The sequence below is a fragment of the Carassius carassius genome, chromosome 16 (genome assembly GCF_963082965.1).
Source record: "Carassius carassius chromosome 16, fCarCar2.1, whole genome shotgun sequence".
NCBI lineage: Eukaryota > Metazoa > Chordata > Actinopteri > Cypriniformes > Cyprinidae > Carassius > Carassius carassius.
Window position 1 is genome coordinate 25101280 of NC_081770.1, and position 26126 is coordinate 25127405.

The following is a 26126-nucleotide window of genomic DNA, read 5'->3' on the forward strand; positions in this document are numbered from 1 at the left end:
GCTATGTAACAAAAATCATAATTTAAATAATGTTTTGTAAAGAAATGCAAAGTTATACACCAAATTCTAGCTGGTTGTTGTTGTAAATGAACAATGATAATAAAAAAAAATAATTAAATAAATAAATTTTATTAATAATTCATGGAAATAAATCAGAAATAGAAAATTATGAAACTATTACTCTTAGAAAACTACATTATATAATTATTAGATGAAAAAAAAATCAATAAATACAAATGTTGCCTTAAATGTTTAAGCTGAAGCACTACAGTAAAATTACTTAGTGGACATAAATAAAAACTCAAACTCAAATAAAACAAAACAAACAAAGAAAAACTAGTAATATTGTACAGAAGAACTTAAAACTAAACTAAAATTAAAACTTAAAACAAAACAAACAAAAACTGAATAGCAATATATATATATGACAGTCACATATAATTGCTAGAATTAAAATGAAATAAAATTAAATCTGAAAATATAAAAATCTATAATAGGTTAACTAAAAAGCATATAACAAAGTTAACTGAGTCTGAGTAACAATCTTTAAAAAAATCATTACAAAGACTAAATAAATTTAACATGGAACAATGATAAAATGTTTAGAGTTCATGTTTGATTATGTAAAATATAATTAGCATTTAATAAAAAAAAGTAGCAGAAGAAAACAAAACCATCTTTGTGAAGAATAGAAACATGATTTACATTTTTGCCGGATGAAGTCAGACTCTGAGACTAAGAACCTGGTGTATTTATATTACACTGCTGGTTCTGAAGCAATATTTCTCAGATGAATGAACATGTTCTGATGCTGTAGATAAGACTGGATTGCATAACACTTATGAAAGACAATATCACTATTCACGGTTTTCTTCAGGAAACTGCTGCAGATTATTAGAACATTATAATATGGGTTTCGATACTTTAGCATTTAAAATTTTACTAAATATTTGCTTCCTTGATTTTATGTCATTTCATTTCATAAAACTACACTGATATATTATCTACAGCACATAAATGTTTCCCATTTCGGATGCAGTTTGTTGTCTAGCCTATATTTCACAGAGATTTTGGAACATAGAACCTAACTATTTTTGGTGTGTAAAGTGCTATTGGGCTTAGATATATTTAGCATGATAGGCTACCGAACATGTTTAATTTTAATAAATGTTTAGTTTTCATCAGACTGCCAGTTTGCATTAGTTAAACCCAGTAAAATAAATGTATTCAGTTTAGCTTTTGTGGAAATTAAACCTTTTTTTTTATTTTCTAGTATGTAGTAGCCTAACGTTTTTAAGCAACAACAGAATTTCCTGCAAGTGTGTCATTCACCTGTTAATGTGCGATCACATTTAGGCTAATGTTGTTTGGCAAATTTTCGCGGGAAAAATCCAGTCGTTTCAATATGAATTTGTAGCATAGAAGGTAGTTCCGACTTTTCGGCTTTCTTGAGTTCATAAATTCTTTTTCTCAGCATTCTCAGAATTTTGAGATAGCTCAGAATTCTTTTTTTTCTCTCTCGAATTCTTTTATTCCTTTTGCCAATCTTTTGTTTCTGCCACAAAATAATAAAAAAAAAAATATTTTTAACTTTTATGTCACAATTCTAGCTTTTTTCCCCTTGCAATTGCATGAAAATCTGCTAATGTGGCAGCGAATATAGCCTACGACTTTAAGAAGTGACTGTAGCTATTCCCTTAAAAATAAACAACAAATGAGAAATGAAATCAGCACATAATTCAAACAGAATCTTACACTATCAATATTCCACTACTGTACTGGGCTTATCATGCAGGAACAATATTGATTTCTGAAATGAAAAATTGTTAAAACATTATGCAGCTCGCTGGGAACGACCCAAAGGTGGTCTATTTGTGTGGAAGCCACTGGCGAATGGTGAGAACCATATTTCTGTGTTATTATAACTGGCATTTGTCATAAATCAGCATTGAAGCCTCTCGTTGACCCATGTCTGAGTCCAGTAGGCTATAGCCGAGATTTACCCAGCAGGCAGTTCAGCAAACACACAGGAGGGCAGTGAGGTGTCAGTGGTCCCATGATTTCTTCTGTGCTGGGCACACGGTCCTGCATCAGATCTATTGACTCTGGCACAACATGAAGAGGAACGTGTTAACACTAATAATTAAACCCAGCACTCGTTTACAGCCCAAGCTCAGGCTGGAGACCAAACAAATGGAAATTTGTTCCACATGTTGGTATCAGCGTTGCATGATTGTACCTTTCAGCATGGGTCTTAAAAGAGAAGAAAATACTTGATTTCCATTTGCCATAAAATTACGACACACACAACAGCCAAACAAATCAAATTTCCTTCAGAAAAAAAAGTAGGCCTTACAAAGATAATTATTGTTGAGTGAAAGCCATAAATCTGCTACAGCTCACAGGTCAAAGATTCATGAGTCATTATAAAACGTTTCAGAGCGGTTTATATTGTGTAGTATTTTGAAACATGAGTCGTTGTATGATGTTTAGCCTACTTGTAACTTCAGCACGTCCAGCTCGTGCTTGATACGAAGCGGATATTTATGTGGTAAGACCGGTGTTTATTTGCAACCTAATGCGATACAGATATTTTTTAATGACTCCGTTGTTTATTTAATGTACTTGTTAAACACAATAAGCTATAATTAAGCTCAGCATCACATCGTCACTCTCTGAAAGGATTCAAATCAATATGTGCCCCTTAACAAACTTGAAGGTTACTGCTGCGTTTCTTGCAACTTATTCATTCACAGAGAAAAAAAAAGTAGTATGCGACACAAAAAAGTATAGTATTTTGTGTTATATTGCTCTGACGTTAATAATAATAATAATATGATATGCGTCTGTGCGTCAGAGGTTGGATTTGAGCGTCAACACTGACATCTACCGGTTCGTTTGAGTACTACATGAGCAACATTTCAGTCACGAGTCATTAAATACATTTAACTAATATACTGTGTCTGTGTGTACATATGGATTTGGCGTACAAAATATGCCGTTATTGCCGTTTATAGGAAGTGAACATTACAGTCATGAATGAAGACATTAAAACATATACGACGCGTTTGCATTAGTCCGTCTGTGTTGTTAATACACACTTTGTGGCCAAATTTCACAATGTTTGTGTAGATTTGTGTGTGAGGAATGTTCTTTAGGAAACGCGTAACTGAAATCTGTTTAATGTATAAGTAGAAAGACCAGTGGGATTGTCTAAAAATAGAAACCAGATATTTACTTTGAAGGCAAATCGAGAATAGGCCGCATTTTGTAAACAATGTGGGAAACGTGTGAGCAGCATGGGAATATTTCCCAGCATTCTCATGTCCAGAGCCAGGGTTCATTGTGTAATCTTGTTTTTGAAGTCCTAGATGAAATGAGGCATGAATGCTAATGAATGTAGGCTTTGTGTTTATCTGTCCAGACTGCAGAAGGCCCTGCTTAAAAGAGATGCAGCATACGTGTTATGAAATTTCCCCTTTGTATTCCAGAAACACTTTTAACGAGTTTCCAAATGAATCCTGTTCTCCGGTTTCTTTGGATTAGGCACAAAAACTTGCTGTTTTTGTAATTTAGGGAGTCACTGGGGCGATGAGGTAGTGGTGTTTCTGTGGAAACAAATCCACACAGTCACATGGCTTCATACTAATGAATATTCTCACCGACTCTTTCCAGACCAGGCAGTTTGTTGGTCACTTTTGGCCTATGCCATCGCCAGCATGAGCCTAATGGGAATCGATCTGTCTCTTAACGGGACGGCCTTATTGAAACCAAATGACACAGGAGAACAAGCTGCTCTCTATGGTGAGTAAACTGTGTTTTAACTCATGAATGTGATCCACTAGCATTTGGCAATCACGGCATGTTTTCTTGAACAGTATATTTGAAACCAGATAATATGCTTACGTTATCTATTTTTCACTTTTCTCACACAGAAGTCAAGGTGTTCAACATCACCCTTTCTTCGATAGCTCTGTGCGTCCTAACAGTGACAGGAATCATCAGCTGTATCTCGTACAGAAGACACAGAAGGTGAGTGAACTACAGATATATTGTTCAAAATTAAAACAAAAAGTACTTTTGAAAGAAAAAGTATGTGAGATGGGAAGAAAAATGATATTTCAGTGATTTTGAGTTCTCTCACAAAAGTATTGTGTTCCTCTGAGAAATTTTTGCATTCACTTCCAAAAGCAGCGAAATAGTTTTGCAAGTGAATTCAAAAACATTGAAATATATACTTTGTGATTGCTTTTGAGTTTTTTTGCAAAAGCATTCAAATCCAGCTTTCCTCCTACCTAATATTATTTACAATCACACACGTTTTGCAACTCAATGCAAAGTTTCTCAGGGGACACAAAATCACTGAAATATAATTCGTTTCAATGCTGCGTTTGCTCACAAAACTTTTCAAGCTAACTAAGTTTCACAGGAAAACAATAGTTTTGCTTAAGAATGCAATGTTTCCCAGAGAAATGCAAATTGTTTGCTAGCGTCTGGAAAGAATTTAAGAGAAAAACAGTTTTTTTTTTTGAGCTAACAGAGTTTCCCAGGGAAATGTAATACATTTGAAAGTGAACATAACTTTTGCAGGGAAATGCAATGTTTTTGAGGAGAATCCAAAGTTGGAAATGCAAAACTTGTGCGAGCTAACACACCAAAAATTTTTTTTATTGAAACGCATTACTTTTGCAAGAGAATGCAAAATTTGAAACATAAAAGTTGTGTGCGAAAACGAGAAGATTTTCATGGAAACACTACTTTTGCAAGATAATGCAAAGTTGGTAGTGCAGAAGTTGTGGGAGCGATCGTGAAGATTTTCAGGCAAACACACTACTTTTGCAAGAGAATGCACATTTTAAAACGCAAAAGTTGTGCTAGCAAATGCAAAGATTTTCCGGGAAACTCAATATTGTTTTGAGAGAATGTGAAGAGTTACAAGAAAACGCAATACTTTTGCGAGCAAATGCAATGTTTCTTGAAGGAATGCAACACTTTTGCAAGAGAACTCAAGGTTACACAGAGAAACACAATACTTTTTGCAAGATAACGCAAAGTTTCCCAGGGAAAAAGGCAAAACTTCTGTAAGCGAACACAAACTTTATCAGGGAAACGTAAACATTTTGCTTGTAGTTTTGTGATTGAATGCAAAAACACTGAAATGCTATTTTTCTTTTTTGGTCAAAACTATCTTAATGTATCCTAAATTGTGCCTAATAGCTGCAACGGTACGTGTCTTTGTGTCACAGGAAGTGTAAACGGGCGCGTGTCTATGAGAGTGCCGTGGCCAGCGAGTTTCCTGAAGAGCCAGGGGGTGTTATGTGTGTGAGGAAAACCCATAGTTTCCGTAACCCGCTCGCCCTGTTCAGAAGACAGGAGGGGCTGAAGGACAACTCACGCATCCAGTACATCTACACCAACCCTCTGCCTGTGGGCCACGAGGAGGACAGGGTCCTCCCTCACACCGTGTCCATACACACTCCACTCACACTGCAGGACTACGCCAACAACCCCACCAGCGGCATCATCCTGGCCCCGCCCATCTTTTACATGCAGCTGTAGAAAGTTAGTGTTTGAAGAACAGTTTGCACATTGTCATGTCATCCCAAACCCGCATCACGCTCTTTCTTACGTAGACCACAAAAAGAGACGTTTTGAGAAATGCTGCCCATCTTTTTCCAACACTTTAATTGGCATAATACAGCTGTTTAAAGCGTGCTTTACAAAAGAAGCAGAACGTGAATTACATCCACCAGAAAAGCAGATAGAGATCAAGACTGAGAGAGAACGACAGGGAAAAATCACTGGCGATCGTTACGATGATGACCAATAAAATCAGTCAACAATATCTTTACACAATCGGCTGAGTTTCTCGGATCAGCCAATCCAGAGCCTCCTTCCTGCCTTGCCGCTCGAGCTCCGCCCCAATCGTCTCCCGGCATTTCTTGTGGTAGTCATTCAACCAGTCACGCTGCAGGAAGACAAGCATGTATTAATAGAGCAATCCATGCTATAATGAAAGCCATTTCACAGACGTTTAATGGAGAGGTTTACACTTCGAGTTTTTAAGTACACTCTCAAGTACATGTATGTGGATGCAATTTGATGTAAATTACCTAATTTTAAAGTAATGGTGTGAATACTGTTAAACATGCGTTTTGAATTTTTTTGTGGTAGCCTGTTTTTGGCCATAAGGTGGCAACACTAACCTCGGCCTGTGGTTCCACATTCAAAAACAAAAACAAAATCTATGAAGGCGGAAAAAAAATGCCTATGCAACTGGAGTATTGCTTTGAAAGGTTGTGTGCTCCGCTACAAGTGTATGCTAGCATCAGTTTCAATATGTTTACTTTTAGGTTTAGATAGCTTAAATCATTTTTAGATAATTTATTAGATTTCTTAAAAAAAAAAAAACACTTTGTAACAATGTTGTTGTGATTTTTTTTTTTCAGTTACAAACAGCCTACAAGCTGCCCTAATTGCTAAAAACAAAGCACACTGTTAGCATGCTAACTAGGGGGGTTTATAAAACACCATTTTTTAACTAAAAACAGGAAAAAGTACATATTTTAACCATTCATTTACACAACAGCAGTGGTTTGGGGGCCTGAAAACGCAAATTGTTGAAAAGGATTTAAAAAGTGGAAGTTTCTGAAAACAATATCATCTTAATGTAAAATACAAATAATGTGATTTTGCTCCATATATATGTATCTATTAGTGTTTCTCTACAAAGTGACATTAACTACTAGCCTGGCACAATAATACAGCGTTTTAAGTAGTTTTCATTTTTAGCACATTGTTGTCACATAAACATATTTTTATACTTAACTAAACCAAATTATATTTTAATATGGGAAAATCTATGGTCCTGCTTTTACCTCTTTCTGTGTGAGCAGGTCAGTGTTGATCATCTTCAGCTGGATAGGGACCAAAGTGAGGGGTTCAAACGTCAGACTACCTCGGTTTCTGTAGTTATACTGAAAGAAAGGAAAGGAAAAGCTGAAATATCATACTTTAGGTCTCTCAAAAGTACATGAAATAGTTTTTTAAAATAGTTTAGTACTACTTCGACTCAATACTGACACCCATTGGTGTGGATGAAGCAACACATGCAACAACAAAACACGGGGACAAAAATGAAACTAGTGCATCTTTGAAATAAACTGCATCAGAGAATTAAAGTAGGCTATTTTCTAGGAATAAATATGAAGAGATTAAAATGTGGTTTGATGCAGTCTTTACCTTAGTTTTGGCGGGAATAACCAGGACAACATTTTCTATCCGAATGCCAAAAGATCCATCTTCATAGTATCCTGGCTCTTGAAACAAACAACATTTTTTTTTTTTTTTTTACAAGACTAACATTTACCTCAGAAGTAATTTACAATATATGAGGTAACGATATCATTTAAATAAGAAGATAAAATACAAATGATTAAAGCAAGTATGCATTTCCGTACCGTCGCTGACAATCATTCCAGCCTCCAGAGGTTCATCTGCAAACGTTTTGTAGCTGATGCCACATGGACCTTCGTGCACATTAAGGAAACAGCCGACACCATGGCCGGTGCCATGAAGATAGTCCATCCCAGAGTCCCAGAGAGCAGCACGAGCAAACGAGTCCAACAGGTGACCTGACCCAACAGCACAGCCCTGTGAGACAAAACATCTCGCTCTCAAACTCTTCAAGTGTCTGATTATACGCCTTACCTTTGGTTCCATTAGGAAAAACGGCAGCACTGACAGCGATGTGTCCCTTCAGGACATATGTGAAGCACTCCTGTGGAGATCAGAGAGTGGAAGGACACAACTGTTAGCATTAGAATAGCGTTTTCAGACTGTAAAGTAGGAACAGAGTTTGATCTCGAAGTAAAATAATAATAATAAAGTCGTGGAAATGGCTAATCCAAAGGTTGTTGGAGATTATTTACCTTCTCATAATCCGTGGGTGTGCCAAAGTGCACTGTACGGGTCACATCGGTAGTTCCATCTCTGGAAACCAAAGATGGAAAAAAAAGAAATATATATATATATATATAAATCCAATTTCATAGTAGATATTATTTGTATTTATTTTATCCCAGATAGCTACATTTTTAAATGTATGATTAAAAAAACTATTTGAATTAAATTTCACTCAGGAACGGCTACATTTACAAATAAATATAATCTCTGGCTGACTGATTTCTCTTGAGCGGTGTCTGTGAGCTTACAAGTACTGAGCTCCGGAGTCAATAAGATAAATTTCATTTAGAGAAAGAGTCCTGTTGGTTTCTGGGAGAGGCCTGAAAAACAAGACAGAAAAGGACACTTCAAAATAAAACAAAACTTCAATATGAAATACTAGATTATTAGAAGAGCTCACATGTAATGTATTATGGCCCCATTTGGTCCCACACTAGAGATGGTTGGAAAACTCAGCCCGACAAAGTCTTTCTGTTGACTAGATAGAAAGAAAAGGAGATATTTTCAATTGAAAGTAGATGGCTTGCAGCAAGGTATTTATAGAAATATATAGACATTTCATTTATGTGGATGAATTCATCATTTGATTCTGGTTACAGGTCAAATGCAGCATGTCTGACTCACCTTCGCAGTTCTTCGGCTTTATCTGCCACTGATATCTCTGTGACCGTACCTTTGGGAATCTGTTCAAAGGACAAACACAAGCTCAAATTCATAAAAAAATTAAATAAATGGCAGTCACATTAAGAAAAACTCCTAAATATATTTCCAGTGAATAAATTGTACACAAGCATACCTCTTTCTCCAGCCAAGCAAAAAGTTCACACAGCGCCACCGCGTCTTTGATCTGTGATAAACATATGGTGATCCAGAAAGCAAAAACGTTGAAGATTTCTGAACTAGCTCTAGTTATGTGGACTTACGTGTGCCATCTTCATGCCTTGGATCTCTGTGGGGTTCTTGACGGCTTTAGCCAGACACAAGGGTGTGTACGGGATTGCAGATCTGTGGGACTGAACGCTTACTGTTGTTTAATCAATAATATTTAATCATATTCGACCACTTAAGATGAAAAGTCAAATATCAAGACTTACTGAAGCAACAGTTCACCTCAAAATGAAAATTTGGTGAAAATGTACTTTTCCCCAGGTCATCCGAGATGTACAGGAGTTGGAGAAAATTTGGAGAAATGTAGCATTAGATCACTTGCTCATTAAAATTATCCTCAGCAGTGAATGGGTGCCGTCAGAATGAGAGTCCAAACAGCTGATAAAAACATCGACTGCTAATCCACATCACTCCAGTCCATCGGTTCACATCTTGTGAAGTGAAAAGTAGCATATTTCTTGGAAACAAATTAATCAAGATGTTTGTAACATCAAACTAAAATATGAGTCCTCTATCTATAATATCGTTTTAATCCAGTTAAAAAGTTGTCTTGTCTGAATCAGGAGAGAAATATGCACAAGTTAAACAGCATGAAACTGTTCGGAAAGAATACTTTGCTGGGTTTTGATGCGAGAGGACAACAAGGGATGGCCTTTTTTTTACTGGAGGAAGCGTTATTCATTATTGACTCGTATTTTGGCGTAAGAAGGTTCAAAATTAACATTAATAATGGATTTGTTTCTTACAAATATGCAGCTTTCACAAGACATTAATTGATGGACTGGAGTGGTGTGGATTGAGATTTTTTAATCAGCTGTTTGGACTCTCATTCTGACGGCACCCATTCACTGCAGAGGACACATCAGTTAGCAAGTGTAATGATACATTTACCTAAATCTGTTCCGATGAACAAACAAACTCATCTGCATCTTGGAGTACATTTCCAGCCTAATTTTCATTTGTGAGTGAACTATTCCTTTAAGGTTTAGAACACAGGGTGCATTGCCATTTAACTTAAATAAAAGGACACATTTCAGAACAGAATATTCTGCAAGAAATATCAGTAAAAACTTCACTCCACAGTCTCCACAAGCACAAAATCACTACGTGTCTTGACTGACCTTGGGTATGACTTGTGTAAGAGCACAGCTGGCCTTGTCACAAATCCACATCTTCTCTTTGGGTGCCAGCGCCGCACAAACCGCCTGTAGCTCCGTGTACACAGACTCGTACGGAAAACACTGTATGGTCAGTTCTGGTTTGCTCGGACTGTCCAGTTCCAAATGCTCCCGGACCGCAGGGTCCAACAGACGCTTGCTGTCCACAAACAATCTAAAACAACATATGGACCGAAGGACAACTGTGAGTGTCACACTTCATTTGAAATCTAGAACATTTTCAGTCTAAAGTGAAGAACGAGGAATGCAGTTTTACTTTATGTTGCTCATGCCGATGATCGCGTAGGCGAAACACACGGGGTTGTACTCAATGTCTGACCCACGCACGTTAAAAAGCCCTGTAGAGAGAAAGGAGGTTTTATTTTTATATTTTCAGTATTAACTCATAAATCTTCTATCCCGCATTAAAAATGCCAAAGAATGTGAATAGCACATTGGTGCACATACACACTTACAGATATACTAGCATTTAAATTCTAAATATTATTACAATTTAAAATAAATATTTATTTAAATATATTTTAAAATGTAATTGTATTTCAGTAGTGGCAAAGTCACATTTTCAGCATCATTACTAAATCTTCCTCCTACATATGGAAGATTTAGGAGGAATCATGTCCATAATTATCAACATCGGACACAAGAAAGTGGAGAGGGAACAAGTGCTAAGTCGTGATCTGAGCACTAAACACAAACACACACACACACACACACATAGCGTGCTGTATGGCATTACGTACATGCGATCTCATCTAGAGCTGTTACCACGAACCAGGAGATCTTCCTTTCGGACATTTTTCCTCTCAGTGCTGTAACTTTATCTTGCCAGGTGAGACCTATGTGGAGAAAAAGCAACCGCAGCATTTTATCTTATTTTATTGTGGCACAATCTTGTGGATGCTTCATGACTGACCTGTAGGATCATATTTGTATACTGTAAATCATCCAGTGAGATGTGCTGACCGGTGTGTTTGAGGCCCAGGGCGATGAGTTTGGTGCTGGGCCGAGCGGGCCGGTCCTCCCAGATGACGTCGATGAGATTGTCCTGCACCGCAACCAAAGAGTGTCCCGCGCTGCTCAACGCCTTCGACATGTTCTTCCACTGGTCTGAAAAAAAAAAACACAATCACAGACACATAAAATGTCATGCAAATATGCAGGTGCATCATATGTATTCAAATATTTGCAATAATGCAAAACTATATTCATTATGTTCTTGTTGTTGAATTCCTCACCGGCAGCAATGATCCAAGGATCGACTCCCACTTTGGAGTTTTCTGGAAGAACGCTGATGAGCCAGTCCTCCTGAGATGGGGTTTCCTTCAGTCCTGACAATACAAAAGGTCATAATTATTTTCGGATTGCTCTTTCGAACACTGTTGTATATTGCACACTAATCAAGGTAAAGCTCAAGACTGATTTATGTAAAGTCATGATGTTCAGTGTCAAATGCAGGAATATATTCTAATAAATGTTTTGCAATGACTTATGAAAAGCAGCACTTTGGCCGACATGCTTTCACGATTATGTAACAGCAATCCGATAACAAAAGAAAAGAGCTTGCAACAGCACATCATAAAACTATGCTAACAGTCGCTGTACCCATTTTCATCAGAGTCCAGTTATTGTCCATCTGTTGGCTGGCCTGCAGGAAGTACCGCCCATCTGTCCATAAAGCAGCATGCTGTTCTGTCACAATAGCAGTACCTGGAGCAAGCATGTTTATTAATTACACCGCCTACATTTATAAATCACAGATTTATTGTTTAAAAGGCTTAAGGTTTATAAATTACAGGGTGCATATTTACAAACCACAGGCTGTATATTTTTAAAGTTACACATGTCTATACATCACAGGCTGTTGATTGTTTATAAAACAAAAGCTGAATGTGAATGTTTATGAATCGCAGGATATACGTTTACAAATCACAGGCTGAATGTTTATAAATCACAGGTTGCATGTTTACAATTCACTGGCTGTATATTTTTAAATAACATATTGTAGATTTACAAAGCACAGTTTGCACATTTATAAATTCACATGCTGCATATTTAAAAATCAAGGGTTTGAGAAAGAAGAATCTCTCAAAATCATAAGCTATGAACCTCAAATCCCAGTTTTACTCATCCCTTCTTTGAGTTAATGATATTGGGGTGGGGTGAACTGTATTGTCTTGTAGTGACACTGTCAAGAACTGTCAAGTTTTTTTTTGGGGGGGGGGGCTTATACAGTCTGATAATGATCTATTTCTACTTCTGTAAGTAATCTGTCTTGTTATGAATGCCATTGTTCCTATGTATGTGTTCACCTATGATTCTGTAGCTCTAAAGTTGATAAATCGCCACTGTGATCGAGTTAAAACGGTATTAAATTATACTGTTGTCAGTAGCAATATATTATATTAAAGTGAACACTTTGGAGTTACACGCACCTGCAGAGCCGTTGAATCCACAGATGAATTCACGTCTGCAGTCACAGGGTGCGATGTATTCACTCTGCAGAATGGATGGATGCAGTGGAAAAAAGAGAAATGAAAGGAAAAAGTGAGATCAGCTCTGTCAGCAATCAGTCCTAATTACTGCTAATTTAACCAGCCAGCAGAATGAAGGAAAACACTCGGCAGGAGGTCACACACACACACACACACACACACACACACACACACGTAAGCAGAGGTGATTTCATAATCACAGAGCCATAGAGGATGGGGTGTGGGAAGCCCATCACTCACGTCTCACACAATAGAAACGAAAAGGCATGACAAGACAAACACACAATTTCCCTGCAGCAGCTGAAGTCAATGATGTCATTTGGTTCTAGAGTGTTGGATGTTTAGAAGATGGAATGTTTATTCATCACAAGCTGTATATTTTTTAATCACAGGCTCCATGTTTATAAGCTGGAATGTTTATAAATCACAGTCAGTATTATTATTTTTTTTTTTACATTATTTTATAAGGTTGAATATTTACACATGACATGCTGCGTTTATAAATCACAGGTTCGATGTATAGAAATCACAGGTTATATAAATCACACTCTGCATGTTTATAAGGATAAATGTTTAGAAATCACATGAAGTGTCAATAACACATTTATAAATAACAGGTTGAATGGGTTAGAGTTTAAATGCTTAAATCACATGCTATATGTTTGTAAATCATGGTCTGTATATTTATATGCATCACAGGCTGTTAAGTAAATCTCAGGCACTATGAAATGTTTATAAATATACAAAACAGTTTATACAAATGACAGTCCATGCATTTATAAATCACAGACTATATGTTTGTAAACCACAGGTTGTATTGTCAAAAGGCTGAATATGTATCAATTACAATCAAGATGAGTCTGCATGTTTATGAATTTGTGGAGCCCAGCTCAAAGGTTTCAGTGTGCTGAAATATCACCTGATGTGCATCTCCTGATGGGACGATGTAGGCTTGGATGGGCTCTGTGATGTACTTGCTGTTTTTCATGACCTGGCGAAGCTGCCTGAGCAACTCCACTGTGATCTTCGGAGACATAGCGTCTGTTGAGAGAAAAAAGAAAGTTAGACTTGTTGTAATATTTCAATCAATATCTAATTCTGATGGATAATGAACTTTCACTTTCAGACCTATGTTGACCAAGACCAGAAAAAAAAACACTGTAAATTTGTTCAAAACACTGTGGAAATGCATCCTTGATATTAGATTATCATGAATTAAATCCGCTGCTAGTGAAATCAGATCAATGATTTCACAATTAACAAGTTACCAAACCACTGAGAGATCAGACATCTACATGTTTCTGACTGTGCAAGTGTGTGCATAAGTGCAAAACAAAAAACAAAAAACAAAACAAAAAAACAATAGAAACGAAAAAGGCTTTTGTGACCATAAAGAATTACCTGCAGGCATTTTCCCTCTGTATACTAGAAAGCTTACTGGTAACGTGGAGCTCAAAGTTGGAAAGATATGAGATTGTTAACCTGTACCTTGCACAGACGGTCTCTCGAGTGGCATAAAGCGACCATCCCATAGTTAAAGATTTACTATCTACTTCTTCTTGTCCTGTGATCACGCAACCATTTACCACAAGACAACCACAAAACCTTCTCTTTTTAACAGACCATTTTCAGTCAGTGTTATCAAAGAATGAGGGAATCAAATTAGAGAATGAATTAATGGGTAAATAAATATCCTGATTCAAGTTTACACTATTCCTATGAGAGACTATATTAACAATAATAGCAGTAATGTTGTGGGAAAGCATGGTAACTATAATGACTATTATTATTTATTTATTTTAGATATTTCAAATATCTCTTATTAAAATTTAGTTTTATTTGTATTTATGTATACATTTTAAATAGATAGATAGATAGATAGATAGATAGATAGATAGATAGATAGATAGATAGATAGTTAGATAGATAGATAGATAGATAGATAAACACTGTGGCCTGAGCTTCTTCATTCACAAAATAACAGATACAAAGCTCAAAAGCTAAAGCACAGACAGGCCAGTGTTGCATCATCCAATCACGTCCCTGGAATTATCATATCGACAGCTGATTGGATAGAAGCGCTTTACCGTTCAACAATATAAACAATCTATATTTAAACGGTCAGTTTTTAAGCATTACTTTAGACGGGAGATGTGTACTGTACGAGGATATAACAAAGTATCAGTAAACTCAAGTTAAATCCAAAGAAAATTTCTTTAAAATTTCTTTTTATCATGTTTTGTCTGCGGTAGGTGTGGCAGTATCCCGCTCCGTTCATCCAAATACAATGCTTTAAAAAACATAATAGATATTAATCTGCAAACATACTTGTTTTTTTATTTATGTTTCACTCACTATGTATTAAATACTTGCTATTCTTATCAAAGGAGTGAGCTCGTGTGATCCGCGCCAACGCTTCTCCATTCATCAAAACACACGTATGTTATTATGCAAGCAACAATAACAATAACACTCGTGCTGGCCTCACGAGCCACAATCCACGACTGTCTTGTGAGTGTGGAGCACACGCACTGAACAACTGATATCAAACAGGTCACCAGTTACCTGACAGAAACGAGCCTTGAGATGTAAACAATCGGTAAAACTCGGCTGTTCCGTGTGTTATTGTGCGAAGGAAGCTGCCATTACAGTGACGCTTACGCGTTCGCTCACGTGACAGACTGCCTCCTCCATTCACATGGCGCGTGCGGCGACGCGCCCACTTTTAGTCAAAGACAAGTCTACTAGACAGCTGTTTTTGATTAATATTTTGAATTCGATTTTATTTTCATTTTGTTTTGTATTTTTGTTATTTTTATTACGTGTATGTGTGTGTGTATACATAGGCTACATAATTGATATTTATTTTAAGTAAAGTTAACGGTTTTTTATTAACATGTGAATATATTAATAATTAGTTATTAATATCGCCTATTAATAACTACTGAACAAGGTATGTGGATTGAGTTAAGAAAAAGTTTCATATGCATACCAAGACTGTGTTTGATCACAAATAAAGTAACAATTTAGCTTATAATAAAAAATAACTAATTAGATTTTCAAATATTTTAAAATTAATACGTTTTAACATTTTCAGAATCATTACTCCAGTGTTCAGTGTCACGTGATTCCTGCTTGTTTTGGTTGCTTATTATCGATGCTGATATTCGTGCTGCTTTTCAGGATTCTTTGATATAAAGTTTGAAACATGTATTTTTTAAACAGTGTAAAAGTCTTTACATCTTTGCTGAATAATTCATTTTATTTTAACACATATAGCCTCAAACATTTATATGAGTGACATTCTGGGTAAATCACCTGCCAGACACCCATGAAAACACACAAACAGAGTAAGACGTAAGACTTCATTTCACAGGTACACATAACACATTATAGAATTGTGTTGCATGAAAACAAGGGTTGTGTTGTATTCACACTGAATGCATCAAACAAAATATACAGTGAATAGAAATAAATCAGGGAAGCAGTATAATACAGTATTAAGTTAGGCTTTTGAGCAATTTACAATGAATACTTGTCCATTAATCCCATTTAGAACAGAGCAGTAAGATGCAGAACATTATGAAACATGATCATATCCTTTTCTTTTAAGGACGTAGGTTTGTAACCTGATGAAATGAGAAATGTTCTTTAAGGTTTGGGTTGCAATATTGATCATTTTCCACATTCTTGGTGTTGGGCTTAACATGTCCTGGTTTTTTAAAGTAACAAAGTGAAGGCAGTGTTGTGATATATCAGTCAAAGCTCCATCTAGTGCCTCAGAAGCCCGAGCAGACAGACTGCAGCCAGCATTATGGACAGTAACATCCTGCAGGGGACCAGCATCAGTCCAGTGTTTCCAACTGAGGGACAAAGAAATTCCAGGTGATAAAGTGTAAAACACTTGTTAATAATGTAAATAAATGTGGGTAAACAGAATTCAGGCTTACTTGGAGTGCACGCCTTTGATTCTTCAAAAACACCCATCTTTTCACTCAACTTAACTGTTTTCAGCTTCTCTAGACTCACCTCACCTGGAAAACAAGTTGTTATAATAACATCTATTCAACTTTTGGTAATTTCAAAACTTGGTTAACTTGGTTATACTTTTAGGACAATAAATGAACAAACCCCTCTGTAAAAAACTTCAAAATAAAGACATATAATAAAATTATTAAGTTTAATATTAAGTTATTAGCTTAAAAATGATGAAGCATTATTAAGTATATAATTGCTACAAAAGTGTGTGTGTGTGTGGGGGGGGGGTGGAAACAGTCTTTAAAAGATATGTATTACAATTAATTTATTGATAAAGTGCAATGAAATAATCACTTTTTTTATTTTTTTTTACACTAGTCTAAAAAAAAACACTTTATGGAAAGCCAACTCACCCCCCTCCCAACTCAAAGCTCACAAAAAAACTTGTTTTAATCTAGCTGTAGGTGTACAAATTCAAAGTGGTTTTTATAGAACACGCCATCAAAAAAAATAAATAAATAAATAATTAAATACAATGTTTCTGTTGTTTCCTCGGTTGTCCTGTGGTATAGAACTCGGTCATATACCACTCTCCTGTTTCACGATGTTGTGCAAGATCACAGGGTCTCTATGCTCCAAACGCGCATCAGATTACGGTGCAATTTTCCTTTTTTGTGTCTTTTGAAAGGAGGGGATTGTTCATTGTTTTGACAGACAAAGCATACTAAGTAAGTTCAGGAGAGGAAAGCAAGAATCAAACATCCTGCAAAATATATAAAGAAAGACACACTCAAACCCTCAAAAGATTTTACATAAGAATGGCTCTCTTCTGCCAGCTCTTGTACTGGAATATATGTATAATATTAATATTAGCCTATATATTAGATTAATTAAAATTTGTAATGTTAATATTGATGTTAATAGTACTACAGTATATAATATGGATATTGTCAGGGTTTTAAGCGGGGCATACACTGTGCCAACACTCAAGTCCTGCTCTCACTGTACAAATAAACTGCATGCGTTGTAAAGCCAAAGCCCAGGATTTATGTGCTCACATCAATCGTTGAGCTGTAACTTGACTGCTCACACTATACATGATTCTGTAGTACTTTGAGTTGGTTTGTCTCTGTCATTCATGGTTTGAGTTATCCTGTTAGTTTGCACTGTTTCTAAATTAATTTCCTTTGTCTGTATTTATCAGTTACCATGGTTACGCATTGGTTCATTTAGTCACACCTGTCTTGTTTTACCTCTCATTAGTTTGTGTATATCTAGCCGTTTGCTAGAGTTTGGGCATTGTTGTCACTGGTAATGTGGTAGTTCTGTTCATGTTTCCAAAGATTGCTGAGTAACCTGTGAGTTCTTTCCTGATTTTGGTTTAGTCACAAATACAAACTGTTACACCTTTTCATCCCATGTGTCACATAACAACGGACCAATAACATGGATCTAGCAGCAGTGAAATTTCTCCTCGTCTCGCAAGGGCAACAATTCCTCAAGAGACGCATGTGGGCTCTCCTAGATTTGCACAACCTTGTCCACTATAACAACGATAACCTGTGTGTTTTTCCAGATAGGACTCCGCACGAAGACAAGAGCACACCCCAGAAAGTAAATTTTTTTACAGTACTAATGTAACCTCTCCAGGCTAATAAGGACGTTAAAGACCATAGCACCAAGCGTCAGTCGCTAGAGTGCCACTTGAGATCAGGGGAGTCCGGTTTACTCCATTACCATCAACCCCCTAAACTTCACTCCCAGCTGGGTCATGGCACCAACATAAGCCCTCCAGTTCTAACCGCCTTCCCTTATTGTTGTTCTGAGTGGGATTCAAACCTGGGTCACCAGCATGGGAGGCAGGCACAATAACAAGGATGCTAAAGACTGGAAGAAGGGCCCAAGTGTGGGAGGGTCATTGAGTAGTGGCCATTTAAATGACAATGTCACACCTTCTGATTTTGGCTAGACCAATAAAAAAGGTGTAAATTAGAGTGGAAAAAGTTTCTTTGTTTGGAAGCTGGATCATTTGCATGATCAGAGTGGGCAGGCAGCTTTGTGCCCTTTTATACTGTGATTAATATATCAAGCTTACAATGCATGTTATGAGGAGCTGGTACATGGATAGTGGACTATTTATTATTTATTTCCTGAACTTTGTTTATAGTTGCAAACAAAAATTGCTGCACCTAGATCCTGTCTAAGTATATATATATATATATATATATATATATATATATATATATATATATATATGTAAAATTAATATTTATATTATTTATACATTTCACAGCTTTTTTTTTTTGATTGTTGGTCAATACGTACATGTGTCAGATGAGCATCTCACTGTTTTTTACAGTATCTCACGATATGGGCGTCAAGTTTTTGAGATGTTTTGTGAAGATGAAAGCAATTGCTTAAAAAGTTAAACTTCAAATTCTGTGCTCTTTTGTGTTACCTGACACCAGGTAATTGACCTGCTGGCATTTCCCACCAGAAACTTGTAAAGGAGATTCAGGTAAGATAGAAACTCTGGATATGTGGAGGTTCAACACATCTGCCACTCTCTTACGGAAATCATACCTGTAAACAACAGTAAGTGTGTCATAAAAAAACATTTTGCTTATGCAAAAATTTAGTTTATATATAGAATGTAATATTTAAAGACCTGCGATAATTCTGTTATGCTTTAAAGGATTAAAAAACACATTTCACAGCATGTACTTAAAAACCATTACAGTAAGGTGAAGCATTGTGTGTTATCTGAAACCAGGAGTCATATGAATTATAATAGTAATTTCCAATCCATTTTTCCTTTTTAAAGGAAAGGGGTTTAAACATAAAAAGTTCAGATATCTTTCTAAAGACATTGATACAAACAATAATGAACCATCAAGACACTGGTAATGGCATAATATGTATATAATTGGAAATGTAATTGTTATTTCTTATAGTAAAAGCATGCCGTTTTCACCTTAAGAATATTTTTAAAGGTCTTTTTTGATACAGATAATATTTTTGAATATTTAAACCAATTAAAAGCATAAACATTTATGGAGCTGAAGAGTATACCTGCTGAAGGAGGGTATTTTGGGGAAGATCTGCATGGCAGAGGGAGATTTTGGGAGAATATCTGCACACACGCTTGTGGTGTTATTGAGTCTGAGAACTAATGACCTCTGGACAACTGCAGGTAAAACATTGAGACCATGTCTATGTATAAGATCAATTCCAATATCATATCACAATTGTTAAAGTTATTCATCTCTGCTACCTGTGAAGTCTCCGGCCAGTTGCAACAGAATGTCATTGTACAGTTGTCTCCTGGTGAGACTTATGGGTCCATGTCTTCCCATCAAATCTCCAACCATACAGGACAGAGACCTGACCTGAGAACAGCTGTTCATCTGAGAGAGAATGATTTCTGTCTTAATTGTTTTGCATAATATTTTTGCAATTTGATGAGAAAATAGACCTCACTCACATTTGTCATGTTGAACGGATTAAATATTTCATCTTCACCAGGACATGTGCCATCGGACCCCACTGGCTCATATGCGATGTACCAGGAAGCTTCTGTAAGCTGGAAACCAATAGCAGATTTCCTCTTATTCAATGAAATTTAATTGTGATAGCTTACATGACTAATAAAAAAGCTGATAAAATATTACTTACATTTGATAATTTTGGTGCCCGTACATACACTTCCATTATAACGTCACCATAGCTGCCATCTGGAAAGGTTTGCTGGGACTAATAACATGTAGAGTTTATCATTAAGCATTCATTTATTACATTTGGGTCATTCTGTTTCAAATCAACCAAATTTCAAAAACTTCCCTGGCTCAAATTTTGTATTTTGCATTTTTCGCCTCTGTGATTTGGCTCTGAAAACAACCAAAATGGAGGCATATTGAAAACTGCAGTATCTCTGGAACTAATAATACAGGGCTTTGAAAATGAAGATGCCAAATGGAAAGTTTGTAAAGGCGCAATGTCTAAAAGGGCATTCAAATATATTTAATAGTTATAGACATGCAAACTTTGGAGGAAAGAACTAGCAAAGTGCTCCTTCCGCCACTGGCACATATTGCAACAAAGATTTCTGAAGTCAACACATTTTAACAGACCTACCAATCTCTGTGTAAAAAAATAAAACAAATATGCTGCCATCTTTCTGAAGTCATTTTTACAGCACTGTAATTTGGCTCTTTTGTCATTTGAAAATGGCCATTTTGACCTGCAGCTACAAAACAGTGGATTACTCAGTAAATAATCAACACGGAAATTAATATTTTGGCTTTCATCATTATACATGTTTAACTGTCTTCAGAAAAATATTAACAAAATCCAAATTTAAAGGCAATGACCTCTGGTTGAGTTGACATGGAATGACCCATTTAATATTTGTTTATATACATAATAGAAATATAATATACAAAGATTATAAAGTACTGTATAAGCAATATTTCAGGACTGGGTGGAGGCAAAGATAAAAAAAAAAAAAAAAATTAAAGACATGCTTTGGACAAGATGTGTAATAAATATACAATTATTACTCATTGATGTAAATCATGTGTATCGGTCTTCTGCATGCAACACCAAGACCACAAGACAGCTGCTGGTTTGCTGTGTGCCATGTGACAGATCCATCTGCCTGCATACCGTCCCAGCAGGACAAGAGCTGTACCCCTCCACAACCACAGCCTCACCCAGTTACCCATCTCCTCTCTCCACCCCATCCTCCCCTATCCAGCATTATTAGCAGTGTCATCTTTTTGTGGCAGATTTAAAGTGACGGTAGATTTAAACCACTTTAGTGTGGGAGAGCGTAGAGATGAGGGAGATACTTATTTTTCACAATTCCTTCTAATTTAGCTACCATAGGAACAGTGAAAACAATTCCAGCCATTTAGCAACATGGCCTTGGCAACCAACCAGCAAAACCAGAGAGGTTATGAACAGGCAAGCAACACCTATAAAAATCTGCTTAAATTATGTAATTTCCTCTTACCATCATTACTGTCCCAGTTACAGCACTACTAAAATTGGCCTCGGCCATCACCCAGTTTCCATCTGGGGAGTCTTCTGCTGAGACGTTTGCACACTGCATTCTGTAAATAGTGGAAGAAACCATTTAAAGTTGATCATGTTCAAGCAAGCTTATACTTTTTCCTCCCTCATTCCTGGGTGAGTCAAAGAAATCTGATGTAATACTTGCACAGATAATCAATAAATGATGTGTCTAGAGGAATGTGCTGTGTGAATCTCCCCACACATGGTTTTCATGACAGTTTTGTTTTTAGGTATTTCAGATATCTGACAACTTAATAAAAATGTATCTAGTTGTCAGTTAAATGTGTCTAATGCAGCAGATTACCAAAGAGGAACTGAGGAACTGAGACAAAATGCAGAACTGGGAATCAATTATATCATAACCTGCACCTGCGGTTGTGTTCCTGTCTCACCTATTTATGGTTCTGCTTCTAACAGAAGAGAAGCAAACTAATATCTTATATTTATTTCTTAAGGAACTAACCTTGAGGTGTTGGTGTAATGTATGACCAGAGACCGGCCAATTATGCTGTTCGGTCCTGAAAGTGGCATATTTCCATCCATGTACTGATTCTGAAAGTTATTCTGACCGGTCAGGTCCCCAAACTTCCCACTGATGTCACCAATCTCATACTGGTCAACCGTGCCATTCCCTGGAGCTGGAGATGAGGCTGTGGTCACAGAAAACGGGTTGAAGTGTCCCATGATGTTGGTGTCAGAGCAAGGTTCCTGTCTGCTTTTGATTGGAAGAACATGGATGTGGTAGCCACCGGCTCTCGTATTAAGCCTGGTAAAGGAGATATTTAGGATTGTTGGTCCTTGAGGAGACACTTGGAAGAATCGGACTTGACCTTCAGAGGTTTCAGGTCCAAGCCAAGAAACAGAACGAGCGGAGGGAAAACGGTACAAGGTGAGGTTTGCACAAGCGATTCGTTGACCTGTTTGGTTTGGACCATGTATCACAACAGATCGTCCAATCATTCCAGACACCCAAGAAGTGGTGTCAGTAAAAAAGTTCTTGGTGACCACTGTTCCTATCTGAGACTGTAGGTCCACAGTTTTGTGCTTGCCAGAGATATCCCCAACTTCACAAGCAAAAGGGCTGTCGGGAGCACAGTTTACAGCGTATGCACTCACTGTGATGTCTATGTTGTATGGGTTCCAGTGATCTCCAGTGGACAGACAACACCCCTTGTCATCATCCATCTCTGTGCTGATGGGATAATTGTGGACATGCCAGTTGTGATTCACCGTAGAAGGTGCAGAAAGTTGTCCGTAGGATAGGTCCATGAATACGGAGACATCAGAATATGGGTCACTACTGAGTTGGGTGAACAGGACCGTCCCCACAACCATACCACGAAAGTCAGCCTTAGCGACAGTCACTTCGCCTGGGTAGCCGATACTTGCACAGGCAAATCTGGTTGAGTTGGGCATGTGTATCACGACAGAGCGACCCACAATGCTATTCCGCCCAAATAGGGGTAAGTTCCAGTCCGTGAAAGTGGCTTGAAAATTATTTGTATTCTCCAGAGACCCATGTCTGGCGCTCAGATCTCCGACCTCAAAGAGGTCATGAGTGGAGCCTCTCGGTGGTGGATATGCCGGTGCCTGAGTATTCAAATTAAAAGGGTTCCAGTGACCCCCAAGGTTGTTGTTACTGCAGCTGCTATCGGACGGAGATCTCATTTGGGGAAGAGGAAACTGATGAACGTGGTATGGCCCAACTCTTCTGTCCAGGTTAGTCAGGTTAACAGTAATGGTAGTGAGATCAAACGGAGATGGTTGACGGAAGGAGAAGTAGCCTTTTATCCCTTGCATGCTCACAACAGCACTAACTACCTTTATTGCGACACTTCGGATCTCTGCACACATGTAGCTAGAGGACAAGTAGAGAACAGCGAAGCGGACAATAGAACTGAGATTTGATATTTCCAATCGAGATTTAACAGGTTCTAGAGGTGATCCCACATTCAAAACACCCAGCTTTGTAAGACTCTTGGGATCCAGACTACCAAGAAGCGCACTGCAGCTGTTGACAGAGCTCTGTGGGACTAAAATCGTGACATTTGAAAAAGTCTGGTTCTGATTGATATTTCTTAGATCTGAGAGAACCCATGCTCCTGCTTCTCCCATCACTTGCCGGATGTAGACATTTCCAGTCACGGGACTGAAAAACCGTGCCCGCCATGTCCTTACCTGGGACTCCGAAGTAAGTCCCGCACAAATCCTTGTACCATTACATGTGTTCACCAGCACAGAGAGGGCATCCAGACTAATGTGCTGTTCAAACAGCTTGGACACATTCACAGCAGCCTGAGGCTGATCTACAGTAAACGTGAACACACTGTCTCCTACGTGTAACTTTAGACAAGGTGAAGCAAAATGGCCATACATAACTGGGAATGTAGTGAGGGAGATATTGTATTGACATGTGCCAGTTCCTGTGAGATTAACGGTGGCCTTGGAATCTGTGGATTCGAAGAGGATCGAACCAGTGACTCCCATCATATTGAAGTCAGCCCGATACCGCAGACAAGATGCAGAACCTGAATAGAGTCAATGGAATAAACAAAATGTCATAGGAATTAGTATAAACATTTCATTCTTTTCAGGAAGTCTACAATCTATTTCAAGCATTTAATTTTAGCAGATCACATGCAGATATATCAGTTCAGATGCTGTGTTCTGTATCATTGAAATATTCATAGTATAATCTAAGAAGTGGAGTGTGTCATGTTTCCAGTGTAAGATTATACATTATTACTCATGTCAGTAGCTCATCTGTTATGTCTGCACTTGTCAGACACCAATAATGCTGATTAAAGGACATAACTATCAGCTTTAGAAGCGCTCAGATGACGGGTAGTTTCAGGTGTCAGCGTGGCACCTGCAAACATGACATTTGTAAGAGATTCTCTACGAAGAACATTGATGGTTGTCCCATTGAATTCAGGGAATTGTGAGGTTTAAGGCATAAATAAATAATGTCACAGCTGAGCTGAGTCATACTGAGTAACAGTGCCAGAAACAGTTAACTTTATTCAAAACTCATGGAAGCATGATTCATGGAAGCCATGGAAGTATGATTTTACTTTTCCACCACTTTCCTCAAGTAACAAGTACGAAGGTTAAATTTTACCTTTAACTCATGCAGCTTAACTATGAATACAGTTTAACTAAGTTGACTTAAAATTAGCAATATTTGAATGCTTTTACATGCAGTAAAAACTTAGCTTAGTACATTTTCTCACATACATCGACTTTGAAGTTTGTTTACAGTGTCTGTTATGCAATAAGCATTATGTTATTCCTAATGAAACACCAGGTATCACATAGAAAAAAAAAATATCACTGAATAATTTAACCATTGTTAAGCAATTATAGACTGTCAGGTGCTAACATGCTAACTAATAATCTTAAAACAGTTTCCAATAGGAGAGTGTAAAATATCTTAAAGTGAGACAATATGATGCAAATTCATAAACTTTTTCCTGTACTTGGCAACAGTTTTCCAGAAACTCAAACTTGATAGACCAAATGCTTTGGAAATGCAGTGTTGGGATGCAAATTACAATTTTTATGAAAACAAAAAAACCAAAAACATAATAATAATAATAAAAACAACTTACCCCACAGGATTAACAGGATCAAAGCTCTTGGCAGCAACATGTTGACAGCTGTTGCTTGTGTGTGTGTGTGTGTGTGTGTGTGTGTGTGTGTGTGTGTGTGAGTGTGTGTGTGTTTTCAAGCAAGAGGTAGAAAGTGCTAAAGGCAGTGTGTGAGTGGTTTCACAAGTGAAGTCCCTCTGTGTGTGTCTGTAACCCTCTATACTGGAGCACGTCTATACTGATGTGTGCTTGTCTGTGCACATGTGTGTGTGTATGTTGTGAATTCCTTGCTGTCTCAGTCTGTGGCTGCTTTGAATGAGACTCTGGCGTGTCTCTTCTGTGGTCTTAAGGGAGGGCAGCAGAGGGAGTGGCTTCCCAACATCCCGTGTTCACACTTTCCTTAAACAACACACCGTTTAAAACCATTGAAACATGGTTTAGCAAGTTTTTCCTAAACAAGATTTTATGGAAGTGATAAAGGAAAATAAATACTCATTAACATTTTTGGGACCAAGCATAAATTAAAATGCAGAGACTATTAATTAACATCTTGTGAAAAGCTGTAAAAAACATATCCATTATTAAGGCGTTTCAATGTAAATCATCACTTTTGACTAAAATACGAGTCCATAATCCACCCTCCTTCAGTTTTTGGGTGAACTATCCTATTAAGGACCAAATTTAGCAATTACAACCTACTGTTTTTGGTATATAATAATAGGTATATATGTTCATGTTTCTTGCTGTTGTACTGTTTAATTTCTCTTCAGTGTTGCAAAGACAAAATATTTTCTTGCTAATTTTTTTTTTCTCCTTGCTAAATTTATAGGATCAGGGTATTTTGGCGTAAGCTGTTTAAAGAAGCTCTTGAGGTTCTTCAACTGGTGCTATTTTAGAGAATGACTGTTGTGGCCTCAGCGAGGAGATGTGAAGTAGACAAGAGTTCACTCAAAGACATA

The 26126-nt window shown here is 37.2% G+C and overlaps 3 protein-coding genes across 4 annotated transcripts; 1 reads left to right on the forward strand and 2 right to left on the reverse strand.

The window, feature by feature from the left end:
* The first annotated feature begins 2512 nt into the window (after positions 1 to 2512).
* Positions 2513 to 6424, forward strand: si:dkey-246e1.3 (uncharacterized). Its single transcript, XM_059569711.1, has 4 exons — positions 2513 to 2551; positions 3676 to 3804; positions 3936 to 4032; positions 5247 to 6424. The coding sequence occupies exons 2-4, from the start codon at positions 3720 to 3722 to the stop codon at positions 5557 to 5559; spliced, it is 495 nt and encodes a 164-aa protein (XP_059425694.1). The 5' UTR covers positions 2513 to 2551; positions 3676 to 3719; the 3' UTR covers positions 5560 to 6424.
* Positions 5669 to 15215, reverse strand: xpnpep1 (X-prolyl aminopeptidase (aminopeptidase P) 1, soluble). 2 transcript variants are annotated; one of them, XM_059569708.1, is made up of 20 exons: positions 15089 to 15215; positions 13443 to 13564; positions 12464 to 12527; positions 11634 to 11738; positions 11267 to 11359; positions 10995 to 11138; positions 10772 to 10867; positions 10288 to 10369; positions 9975 to 10185; positions 8889 to 8978; positions 8762 to 8812; positions 8590 to 8648; positions 8366 to 8443; positions 8214 to 8285; positions 7932 to 7992; positions 7711 to 7780; positions 7461 to 7634; positions 7243 to 7319; positions 6879 to 6977; positions 5669 to 5968 (listed from the first exon to the last, which is right to left on the reverse strand). In XM_059569708.1, the coding sequence occupies exons 2-20, from the start codon at positions 13557 to 13559 to the stop codon at positions 5849 to 5851; spliced, it is 1863 nt and encodes a 620-aa protein (XP_059425691.1). In that variant the 5' UTR covers positions 13560 to 13564; positions 15089 to 15215; the 3' UTR covers positions 5669 to 5848. The 2 variants fall into 2 exon arrangements, with proteins under 2 accessions (XP_059425691.1, XP_059425689.1); XM_059569706.1 differs by lacking the exon at positions 15089 to 15215 and adding an exon at positions 13925 to 13988.
* A 551-nt stretch (positions 15216 to 15766) lies between these two features.
* cusr (Copper-only SOD repeat protein) lies at positions 15767 to 25266 on the reverse strand. Its single transcript, XM_059569712.1, has 10 exons — positions 25189 to 25266; positions 22041 to 24105; positions 21516 to 21615; positions 20177 to 20254; positions 19986 to 20084; positions 19776 to 19908; positions 19574 to 19688; positions 18960 to 19084; positions 16474 to 16557; positions 15767 to 16386 (listed from the first exon to the last, which is right to left on the reverse strand). The coding sequence occupies exons 1-10, from the start codon at positions 25226 to 25228 to the stop codon at positions 16295 to 16297; spliced, it is 2931 nt and encodes a 976-aa protein (XP_059425695.1). The 5' UTR covers positions 25229 to 25266; the 3' UTR covers positions 15767 to 16294.
* Between the last annotated feature and the right edge of the window lie 860 nt (positions 25267 to 26126).

What these genes read in the sequence shown, in the direction of transcription:
- si:dkey-246e1.3 (XM_059569711.1), top strand. Translation starts at nt 3,720, where the DNA reads ATGAGCCTAATGGGAATCGATCTGTCTCTTAACGGGACGGCCTTATTG. An exon ending in AGAACAAGCTGCTCTCTATG is followed by an intron (nt 3,805 to 3,935) that starts GTGAGTAAACTG and finishes TTTCTCACACAG; the next exon opens with AAGTCAAGGTGTTCAACATC. An exon ending in TCGTACAGAAGACACAGAAG is followed by an intron (nt 4,033 to 5,246) that starts GTGAGTGAACTA and finishes TTTGTGTCACAG; the next exon opens with GAAGTGTAAACGGGCGCGTG.
- xpnpep1 (XM_059569706.1), bottom strand. An exon ending in TCCTTGGATCATTGCTGCCG is followed by an intron (nt 11,139 to 11,266) that starts GTGAGGAATTCA and finishes TTTTTTTTTCAG; the next exon opens with ACCAGTGGAAGAACATGTCG. An exon ending in AGCTCTAGATGAGATCGCAT is followed by an intron (nt 10,370 to 10,771) that starts GTACGTAATGCC and finishes TTCTCTCTACAG; the next exon opens with GGCTTTTTAACGTGCGTGGG.
- cusr (XM_059569712.1), bottom strand. Translation starts at nt 25,228, where the DNA reads ATGTTGCTGCCAAGAGCTTTGATCCTGTTAATCCTGTGGG. An exon ending in ATCCGTTCAACATGACAAAT is followed by an intron (nt 19,909 to 19,985) that starts GTGAGTGAGGTC and finishes ATTCTCTCTCAG; the next exon opens with ATGAACAGCTGTTCTCAGGT. An exon ending in GGTCAATTACCTGGTGTCAG is followed by an intron (nt 16,558 to 18,959) that starts GTAACACAAAAG and finishes CTTGTTTTCCAG; the next exon opens with GTGAGGTGAGTCTAGAGAAG.